The 11,586-nt window shown below is 40.9% G+C and overlaps 1 protein-coding gene across 1 annotated transcript in view; it reads right to left on the bottom strand.

The window, feature by feature from the left end:
* LOC138966183 (growth arrest and DNA damage-inducible protein GADD45 alpha-like) overlaps positions 1-11,586 on the bottom strand; it is a 21,745-nt gene that overhangs the window by 2,180 nt on the left and 7,979 nt on the right. The window contains exons 2-5 of the mRNA XM_070338314.1: positions 8,841-8,951; positions 7,388-7,514; positions 6,431-6,571; positions 1-3,963 (exon numbers count right to left, since the gene is read on the bottom strand). The exon at positions 1-3,963 is cut by the window's left edge and continues 2,180 nt beyond it. Coding sequence (XP_070194415.1) covers positions 3,853-3,963; positions 6,431-6,571; positions 7,388-7,514; positions 8,841-8,951 — 490 coding nt within the window. The 3' untranslated portion in view covers positions 1-3,852. The remainder of the gene's footprint in view (positions 3,964-6,430; positions 6,572-7,387; positions 7,515-8,840; positions 8,952-11,586) is intronic.

Below are 11,586 nucleotides of genomic sequence, written 5' to 3' on the forward strand. Positions count from 1 at the left end.
TAAAGCTGAAAATGTGTGAGCATACTTTTCCAATCCACAAAAAGAATGGAATATTAACAGAGTTCACACAAACTAATTGCATCGATTAGAATTCATTATAAAAATAAATACAAGAAGTATTCACAGATTACATCATTTTCAAATGAAGGCAAATTCAAAAAATGGCATCCCAGAGGGTTTCATTCCCCCCTCATTTTGTACGACAATTGACAGTATTATTTCTCGCACTCGTACATAATAAGTTAAATAAATTAAATGTTTACAGTTTACGCATTAACATGCATTGCATAGCGAATAATAAATAGACCTACTACCGTCCTCCCTCCAACTTGTCTCAAGTTTCTTAACTCGTTGCATACTTGTCAGTTCATTGTATCAAGGCACAAACTCGTCTAATTGCTAGAAGTCTTTCTTTATTTGGTGTTTAACGTCGTTTTCAACCACGAAGGTTATATCGCGACGGGATTGCTAGAAGTGGCCATAAATATTGAACTTGGTGGGTAAAAAAAGAAACACATGGAAACATTTGGCAAAAGCTGTGGCTGTATTTTCTGTTTGTTTTTACATTTAGTCAAGTTTTGACTAAATGTTTTAACGTAGAGGGGGTATCGAGACGAGGTTGTGGTGTATGTGTGTGTATGTGTGTGTGTGTGTCTGTCTGTGCGTGTGTGTAGAGCGATTCAGACTAAACTACTGGACCGATCTTTATGAAATTTGACATGAGAATTCCTGGGAATGATATGCCCGGACGTTGTTTTCTTATTTTCGATAAATGTCTTTGATGACGTCATATCCGGCTTTTTGTAAAAGATGAGGCGGCACTGTCACACCCTCATTTTTCAATCAAATTGATTGAAATTTTGGTCAAGCAATCTTCGACGAAGGCCGGACTTCGGTATTGCATTTCAGCTTGGTGGCTTAAACATTAATTAATGACTTTGGTTATTAAAAATCTGAAAATTGTAAAAAAAAAAATTTTTTATAAAACGATCCAAATTTACGTTTATCTTATTCTTTATCATGTTCTGATTCCAAAAACATATAAATATGTTATATTTGGATTAAAAACAAGCTCTGAAAATTAAAAATATAAAAATTATGATCAAAATTAAATTTCCGAAATCGATTTAAAAACACTTTAATCTTATTCCTTGCCGGTTCCTGATTCCAAAAACATATAGATATGATATGTTTGGATTAAAAACACGCTCAGAAAGTTAAAACGAAGAGAGGTACAGCAAAGCGTGCTATGAAGCACAGCGCAACCGCTACCGCGCCAAACAGGCTCGTCACTTTCACTGCCTTTTGCACTAGCGGCGGACTACGTTCAGTTTCATTCTGTGAGTTCCACAGCTTGACTAAAAGTAGTAATTTCGCCTTACGCGACTTGTTGTTTTGTTTGTTAGTTTTTTGGTGGTGGTTGTGGCGTCGGATTAAAAAAAACACCATGGGCTTAAAATTGGCAGCTGTCAATGTCTTCACTTATGCAAGAATACGTCACATTAGAAATATGTAGGCGCAATACAAAATTGAATGTTTTTCTAACTGACCTCACCCCCCCCCCCCCCACACACACACACACACCCAACCATCCTGAATGTGCGTCAGTCTGTTGAATTATTGCACCCCGTGGGTTAAATAGGTCAGATCATGTTCTTTCGCCGGCTGACTGACTACCGATGTCATCGATTTGTTTCTCCTCATGCAAAACTAATGTTGACATTTTCTGCCTCATACATCCTGTGATTCGTTGTCATGAAAGATTAAAACGGTTTGTGTCAACTCTGCCTTCAACGTTTATAACGACCTACCCCCAACCAACAAGAAAAATCAAACCAAGGCATTGATGGTTTCACAATAATCATGATATATGAATTCTGGTCAAATGTTTTTCTGTGTAAAATGGAGACAAAACTAAAATCATGAGTATGCTCGTTTTCAGCGCTTAAGAACGACCGTGTATGTAAGAAAGTTGTACAAAAATTAATTTAGGGGAAAAGTGACTGATATTAATATTGATATGGAACAACGCAGAATGTAAAATTGATAATGCACACAAGGCTGTAAACAATCCGAGATTCAAAATCAAACAGCAAAACGGACGAGATGTTTTCTGCGACTAGCAAATGAGTTTGGTTTGGACATAGTACAATGTACTATCACTCTATCTGTCATGTCTAGAGAGTAGAACAGAGGGGCGTGTATTCTGTAATCCAGCAATGAATATTAGTTGAATTTCCTCTGTAGTTCAGAGTAAGACACAACGAAATGGCACCTGATGGCACAGACAATACAATACTACATGTACTAGCCTTGTGTAATAAGATTCACATTGTCTTGTCAGTTCACCCAGGCTAATTTCATTCTTGTATTAATCATCCCATTTGCGCAATAAATAAGTTTATCAATTCACAAAAGTTCATTTACAATCCCTTTACCAGAGAAAATAAATTAAATTTAAAAGACAACAACAAACAGCCATCCATTTGTGCTCATCCAAGCATACTTACTGAGGTATTCAGATGGAAGGAATTAAGCGTTTTACTTTTTTTTTAAACACTGTGGGATACAACCAGCTACAGTGTAATTTATGTAAAAAGGTGTTCGCACATTTAAAAACAATAGGGGTAATGTGCTGAGGGATGCTAACAACCTCCTAATTGTGCAGTTTACAGTTACTCAACCAAAAATTCAATTGGTCAACCTTATTACTGCACAAAAGTACCCCTAAAACCAAAGTGCTTACTACATGTACGTGTAACTCATTACTTACAATAACAAGACAAGGACATCAAAACGCTTGTGAAAAATAAATTAATAAATAAATAAATAACTGTACATTTCTATACAGTTTACTGCATTCCAGCATTCTACCCTGAACATATTTCAGTCAAAGACTTGGTGACCAGAAACCAAAGACATGAGTTTGATACAAAAATACCAGCAACATTGCTTGACTTTGGACCAAGGAGATTCAATGCAACCAACACCCAACTTGACTCAAACATCATCCCTGAACATCCCCTGGCAGCTTGGACTCTCTTGCTTCTAAACTGCTTGACTTCAGTCCACAAAGATCTATTCAAGTCAACGAACACCCCTCTCCACCAACAACCGTGTAATCCGTTTGGCAACCTTGAACCTCCAGGTCCAAAACGATTCAGGAGTTACCTCAAGGGCAAGTGCAACACTGCCCATCTCTAAGATTGAAAGGCACTTGACTCTGTATCAAAGTCACGCCCGCACATAGCCTTCTCTCTTGCTCGTTTTAGCAACAACCTTGACACCCAGAAAGTCTTGAACCAACACTTGCTGCTGTAACCTCGCCAGGCTGGGATCTTGGAATTTTGGTAACAGCTATTTTTGCTTTGTCTCAGTCACGTCTTTCTTCCCTTTTAGGGCCCTCTCCTCCATTTATGGCCATTCTTTTCTGCATTTTCGGCCAATGTTTTCTGTATTTTTAGGCCATGTATGTTTACCCTTCAGAAATATCTGCACAGCTTTTCGGCTCCTTGCGTGTAGTTTTTGGCCCATTACCGTACAGGAGCTGTTCCAAACCTGGCTTTCAACGGCGTACATGTTTAGCTTAGCATATATGGCAAACACCCTCATGGGTTGAGCAGTTTGTTGTCCCGCCCGCAATGTTTCGACCTTGACATTGCATGACTTTTGGCAAATCCCTCCTCCCCTTTAGACAGAGATCCAGCGTAGCTCTGGTGGAATTATTGAGATCATTCCAGTTTGGTTTCTTTTGAAGAAGTTGACATTTTTGCGACCGGTGTTTGCACCCCTGTTCCTTCCCGAGTGACTGGGGTGACACGCAGCACATGACACACGGAGCCTTGCCTTTCATCATCCTGGTATGTTTAGCACTGGTTTGGGGTACACCAAGCTCTTCACCATCTCGTCATAGTAGTCCAGCACCACTTCGTCCTCAAAGCTCACTCCCCCGTCTTTTGGGCTCTGAAACACAAAAACGCGGACAAATGTGTTAAAATCATTTCTTCACTGTGACCCTGAACACAAAGTAATGATGTTACAGGTGTTAAAAAATCACCCCTTCCGTCGGATAAATGCAAATAAATGCGTTAAAAATATCTCCTTTGTGTTGACCCTGGAAAAAAAATGAGGATGAAAGGCCTGATAATCACTTCTTCTTTGGGATTCTGCAACGCTCAATTGAGAACAAAGGAGTGAAAACTTGACTCTGCTTAGGAACCTGAAACTGCTTAAATAAGTAAAAAGGTGTATTAGATAAGATAATATGGCAGTTAACCAAAAGCAGCTGGAAAACACCCACAAGAAGGAAAAAACAAATACTGCAGGTATGATATCCAACACCAGCTTTACGTGGTATTCTTCAAAATTCCCGGTTATCTTGACAGTTCAGTTATGCCTCAACACTTCCCTGACATGATTCTGTGCTAGCTTTTCACAAGAAAAATATCCTGTTTTGAGAAAACCACTCCTGGAAGAAAGGCGTTTAACAGATCGGCATAAAGCTCTGACTTATATATCTAACAAGAAAAACACAGATTTTTGAAATCAATTTGTTGATGTTCCATTGTCATCACTTTTTTCTTGCCTTCAGGGCTAATGAATAAGACAAATAAGTCCCAGCAGCCATACATGAACTGGCTATACGTCATTGCCAACAACACGGGCATTGCTACAGCCTTGAAGAGGTATTTCTGATTGTGTTGCAGACACCTGCTCCTCGGATTTCATTATACATTAACAATAGTATGGAGTACGCTATAAACGCCTTTTGTTGTTAAGAAGGCGTCATCGTGGTGATCAAAATGAAGGATTGTACATGTAACTTTCACTCCTCCGACAGTGGGGAAAAACATCACGTGACCATTATTAATGTCTGATGAACAAGCCATGATGACGCAGTGCTGAGTTCACAGGAAGGTTGAGCATACAATGTGCACCGCTAAAAACATTATACATCTGTCAAAGTGGGAAGTAATACCAAGCTGCATAACGTTACAACAATATGACAATGCCGCAAGACAAGTGTTTGTTGCGCAATTTAGCAGTAACAGAGTAAACCTCTAAAAAGAGCACAGGAGCTGGAGGCATGAAAAAAGTGGGTTGATAGAAAGAGATTGAGGTCGAATCAGATAGAGAGAGAGAGAGAGAGAGAGAGAGAGAGAGAGAGAGAGAGAGAGAGACAGAGAGACAGAGAGAGAAAGGGAGAGGGAGAGAGTGAGAGAGAAAAAGTGATAAAAAGAGAGAGAGAGAGCCACAGAGAGAGAGAAACAAAGAGAGGGAGTGAGAGAGAAAGGGGAAGAAAGAGAGAGAGAGACAGAGAGAGAGAGAGAGAGAGAGAGAGAGAGAGAGAGAGAGAGAGAGAGCGAGAGAAGAAGAAGAAGAAGAAGCAGAAAAAGAAGAAGAAAAAGAAGAAGAAAAAGAAGAAGAAGAAGAAAAAGAAGAAGAAGAAAAAGAAAAAGAAGAAAAAGAAAAAGAAGAAAAAGAAGAAGAAGAAAAACAAGTCGCGTAAGGCGAAATTACAACATTTAGTCAAGCTGTCGAACTAACAGAATGAAACTGAACTACCTGCATTTTTACAGCAAGAGCGTATACTCGTAGCATCGTCAGTCCACCGCTCGATGCAAAGGCAGTGATATTGATAAGAAGAGCGGGGTAGTAGTTGCGCTGAGAAGGATAGCACGCTTTTCTTTATCTCTATTCTTTTTAACTTTCTGAGCGAGTTTTTAATCCAAACATATCACATCTATATGTTTTTGGAATCAGGAACCCACAAGGAATAAGATGAAAATTGTTTTTAAATCGATTTCGGAAATTTTATTTTAATAATAATTTTTATATTTTTAATTTTCAGAGCTTGTTTTTAATCCGAATATAGCATATTTATATGTTTTTGGAATCAGAAAATGATGAAGAATAAGATGAACGTAAATGTGGATCGTTTTATAAAGACATTTTTTTTTAAATTGTCAGATTTTTAATGACCAAAGTCATTAATTAATTTTTAAGCCACCAAGCTGAAATGCAATACCGAAGTCCGGCCTTCGTCGAAGATTGCTTGGCCAAAATTTCAATCAATTTGATTGAGAAATGAGGGTGTGACAGTGCCGCCTCAACTTTTACAAAAAGCCGGATATGAGGTCATCAAAGGTATTTATCGAAAAAAAGAAAACAACGTCCGGGGATATCATTCCCAGGAACTCTCATGTCAAATTTCATAAAGATCGGTCCAGTAGTTTTGTCTGAATCGCTCTACACACACACACGCACAGACAGACACACACACATACACCACGACCCTCGTCTGGATTCCCCCTCTACGTTAAAACATTTAGTCAAAACTTGACTAAATGTAAAAAGAAAGAGCGTCAGGCTTAAAAAAAAACATGCACCATCTGCAAATTTCAAAGTAAGGATTGTTGATTGGCCTCACCTTAATTAAAACACAGCTGACGTCGGATTTGGGGGCGGCGCACAGAACAGAGGCCCTATGGCGGACACAACCAGTGTCTGGGCAATCTGACGGTGCGTCCGTTAAACGGATAACTGCGCGTGCTAGGTCCTCTCCATTTACCTGTACAAGAAAATCAACAGTTCTAAGGGTATGGGGCCAGTAATGGTTAAATAGTACCACAGCTGAGGCATCTACTGCTAAAGGGAGATTTGAAATCCGTGTTTGTTTTTATTTAATGTGCATTTTTCTGAGTAAGTAGAAAGAAAAGGGACCTCAAAGGCAAAACAAATCAAGTTTAAAAGCAACACTTTTTTTTAATTAGAACTCATTCAAGCTAAACAAAATATGACCACAGAAACAGCAGTTCAATTTCTATTTCTTTCTTTCTTTCTTTATTTGGTGTTTAACGTCGTTTCCAACCACGAAGGTTATATCGCGACGGGGAAAGGGCGGGGAGATGGGATAGAGCCACTTGTTAATTGTTTCTTGTTCACAAAAGCACTAATCAAAAAACATTGCTCCAGGGGCTTGCAACGTAGTACAATATATGACCTTACTGGGAGAATGCAAGTTTCCAGTACAAAGGACTTAACATTTCTTACATACTGCTTGACTAAAATCTTTAAAAACATTGACTAGATTCTATACAATTTCTATTTAAACATACACATTTGATGGAAGGCTAAGGAACTACAATGGAACACCCCCCCCCCCCCCCTCCCAGCAAAATAAGACTTCCTTCTTTTTAAGACATTACGTTTACAGATTCTCTGTTCACAACCTAATTTACTCCCAATTTTCAGACTCACTCTCTTTTGAGACCTAATTTTCTCAGATTGCGTCTTGTCTTGAAAAGGGGGTTCCTCAGTACTAAACACACACAGAGCGAAGAAAGAGCCGCATCGGCAGAAGCCAGACAGAAAGAAGCCCACTCACCCTGAGGAACCGGATGCCGTGTTCTATGCAGAAGGCGGTGATGAGAGTGTGGTGGATGTGTAAGGCATGGTCGCACACGTTGTTCTGGGTCACTGGCAGAAGACACAGCAACACACGCTCCGGACAACTGCACACACACACACACACACACACACACACACACACACACACACACACACATGTATTGGCTATGTATGGACGAAGCACGTGAAAAACGTAGACCTACACACACCGAGGACGTTAGCCCTAGTGAGTGCATAGATGGGGGTTTCCTTGGTGGGGAATGAAAGAGAATCACTGAAATTGGGCAGATGGGGGGTGTACTTTTTCTGGCGTAACAATCCAACACGTGAGTAGACACATCACGGCTGGAACTAGAAAAGAAATACAGACAGACAAGAGTGGCAGGCAAGTAGACAGAAAAAGAAACGTAGCACTGAAAATCACGGTTTGTGCGTGTACTGAAACTGTCCAAGAAATCCCCCCAATTTTGTGTGTGTGTTTTTAAACACAACCACAACAACAAAATCAAAGAAAAGATTTGTTCAAAAACCTGTGAATGGATCACTTATCGTGAGACATGCACAGGGACGGAAATCGAGAATCTATCCTTAAACTCTTTTCTGGCGCAGACTTGAAAAGCCTGATTTAGGTACCAGCTTTCATCACTGCATACACCATGCAAAAGGCTCTACCGACAATACAGGGCAAACGTTGTGTCGCGCCGAGCGATCGCATCACACATCTTTGCTTTCCCCTCCCTACAAGGCAAGGCAGTTCCCTCTGGTGCAGTATAACCAAAGAGGGTCTCTGCTCCCACCTCTTTGGTGCAGATAGGTCGCCGGGTAGCCAGACAGCACTGTGTTTCCACACTAGCACGTGGCAGTCAGCACGTTGCGACTGGGTCAGAACGGTACTTACCCCGAATTCCCTTTCCCCCGCGAGAATCGTTGCCGAACTCTTCATGTCTTGGTGTAACCGACAAATGGCTTTACAATCTTGGGTGTAACCCAACCCTCTTCGGTGTAACTGTTAGTGCTTACAACTTTGTGGCTTAAGTTTCTTTCGTGGAGCTAAGACATCGAGCATTCCCGGCTACGTGTCCGTCGCTGAGCTGATGACTTTCGTCAGCTTTATCAATGAATTTCCCGATATATCTGACAATACACCCTTTACACAACCAGTGACATCCTGTTCGCCAAATACTTCTGAAATGCTGATCCGAACTCCAAAACCTCTACCCGACCTACCCTAAACCCGGAAACACATGGACGCATGCCAAGGCTTGCCGTTTTAGGTTGGCTGATGAGACTAACTGTTATAAATACTCTTTTTCGTTTACTTTGGAATGTTTTATCTATTAATTCATTCGTTTATTTTTGGCCTGACAGACGAATGTATTTTAAGACTTTTTCTATTTAACTTTTCTATTTTAGTTATCCTGTCATCTTACCTTTGCAGTAAACTTGCGGACTGCAGAATGCCGCTCTTGAGACGTCCAGATTCCAGCGCTTGACATAAACATTTGCCCAGTGCCACGCCCACCCCTCGTGCAACACGTTCGCTGAAAACACAAATTGGTCACGGTGTTATTAGTTAAATATATACTCATCGCCTTACCAATAACAGGCCAGAGGTCAAAGTATTACATTATGCTAAATGTCTAGCACATGAAATGAAGTAAGCATTTAAGGTACTACGTAGAATACCAATGTACGCTATCCCCAAGGATAACAGCCCGAATTTCCTTGATGAAATTAATTTTTAAGGGCAATAAGTGTTACTTTAAATTCACCAACACCGCCACAGTATAAAAATACAACACGGGGAGAGAAAAAACTGCTAACGTTTCAAGATCCAGAATAACATTTGAAAAAGATTAGTCATTTAACGTTTAATTAACGACAGTCACTTGTGAATGTTTCGCTTTGTCCAAAATGTTACGTTTCCATAACTTCTTATATCCGAATAAATCACGATAGTTACTGCACTCACGTAAAGTGACACTAAGAACGCACAGGTTATCAAAAAAAAACCATAGTTTGTCCTATCTAAATGAAAAATAGACCCACAGAGCAATCATTTTCAAACCAAGCAGGTCTCACGACAAGATGGTGAATCTGAGAGAATGTCTTTTTGCCAGCTCACAAAACAGCGCCGACTGTGAAAACACAAGTTGCGTAATAAATATCAGCGAAAGCTGCAGGGCATACGTAGCCGTGGACCCAACAGTGTGCGTCAAACCAACAACGTCAGCAAATGACAGTAGCGACATGTCTGTCGTTACGGTAAAAGGGTAATAGGTATACAGTCAAGTGCGCCGCAAACAAGTGAATACCAATCATCGTTAGCGTTATTATGACATCCCATTCAATCAACGGCAACTACTATGTTGTTTTCATTCCGATGCAACGTACATGGGACCTTGCCGCGCACAAACGAGTCACAGCGCTTCATCGTGTTAGTTATGCGAAGTTTTCAGAGAGAGAGAAACGGACAGACATACATACAACATGTACATCTATAACTCTCAATTGTTTTCATTCTGCTGCAGCGAACATGCTGCACGCGATATAATCAAACGTCATAATTTTATTTATTGTGCAATGGGTTTTTCTCAAGACAGAGAGAGAGAGAGAGAGGGGGGGGGGGGGAGGGTGCTACAATGATTCGGCATAGGTACAAAGACATCAGTTCGCTGACATCTTCCCAATGTCATGCCCAGTTCATGCTTCGATAAGTACAGGGATTCACTCAGTTCACCATTGTTTTTATCAAATTCATGTTCATGTTGTTTTCTCACTTTTTGTTAACAAACCATCCTTGTACTCTCAGGAATGCTGAGCGATAAAACTAACTGAAAGGCGGAGGCCTTTTAAATACCAAAACGACAGACAATAATGCAACAGCACTCTTTGTTTCTTTGTCCTCCAAAATGTTACCAATGTTTGTGTATCATGCTTGTAACATGTATCATGCCTAGGTCAAACTGTCAAACATCCACAGCGAAGGGAAGCAGTGAACCTGAACAAAGACTCTAGCAGGGGGCGAACAGGGAACGACCTCCCAAACCGGTGTCACGATTTCATCTTTCGCCTGTGTACATATTTCCCCCTCGACATATACTCAAGACTGAAATGTTGTTTCCTGGTAAAATTAAGAAGTGAAATTATTTATGGACGAAAAGCATGTCAGTTTCTTGCATGTGAAGAAAATTGGTGGTAAAATGTAATAGATTTCACCCCCAAAATCGATTTCTTCGAAAACGTGTACTGAGTGGTTACGTCCCTTGAGTTAGAAGGAAAACATTTTAGGATGAATCAAATTTCTAAGTTAAATAAAACACATTGGTTGCACAAATTTGGCCCCATGAATGTAAGGTACACAAGGTCGCTCATCAGTACTATCGAAGGGTGTTTTTCTGTTCAGTGTAGAGTTTATACTAGATCAACGAGGCCGAGAAACGAAATATCAACACGGCGAAAGATGAAAACGTCACACCGGCAGCGGCCCTGGCTGTTTCGCTTCAATACGCAACAAGAGTCCGACTGCTAGTGCGGGACAGGTGTTTGTTCCCACCTTTGATCAGCGTTGCTGCACATCTTGTGCAGTAAAACACCGCAACTCTACCATATATCGCTCCCGATTCGCCTCCCGCGAACAATGATTTCATCTGTGCTTTGTTCATTATGCGGACGACAGACCCGCGCAGGTGCAATTCCGTTTGACTCTGTGTGTGTGTGTGTGTGTGTGTGTGTGTGTGTGTGTGTGTGTGTGTGTGTGTGTGTGTGTGTGTGTGTGTGTGTGTGACTGTGAGAGAGAAAAGCTGTGCCGTCACACGGGTGTCAGTGTGTGTGAATGCGCATGTGTGCGTATAATGCGCATTATAATGATTGAAAATCAGCAATAAGCCTAACGTGTGAAGAAAAGACAATAGATAAACAGCGGAGGGTCCTAACACAGTAACCTGATCGTTAGTTCAATTGATCATACACAACGAATACTGCAACCTGAGTGTCGAGAAGAAGGGGGGGGGGGGGGGGGAAGGTGGCTGGGACCAAAGTAGATATCTTGCACGAGCAGCAAAAATGGATGACAAGCGTAGGTCCTTTTAATTACGCGCACAGCCGGTCAGGACAGATTTCGCCGTATCACCTGGCTACCTGTCAGGCTTTTAGTGTCACCCAACCTGACGCTAA

Source organism: Littorina saxatilis, linkage group LG5 (assembly GCF_037325665.1).
Source record: "Littorina saxatilis isolate snail1 linkage group LG5, US_GU_Lsax_2.0, whole genome shotgun sequence".
Taxonomy (NCBI): Eukaryota; Metazoa; Mollusca; class Gastropoda; order Littorinimorpha; family Littorinidae; genus Littorina; species Littorina saxatilis.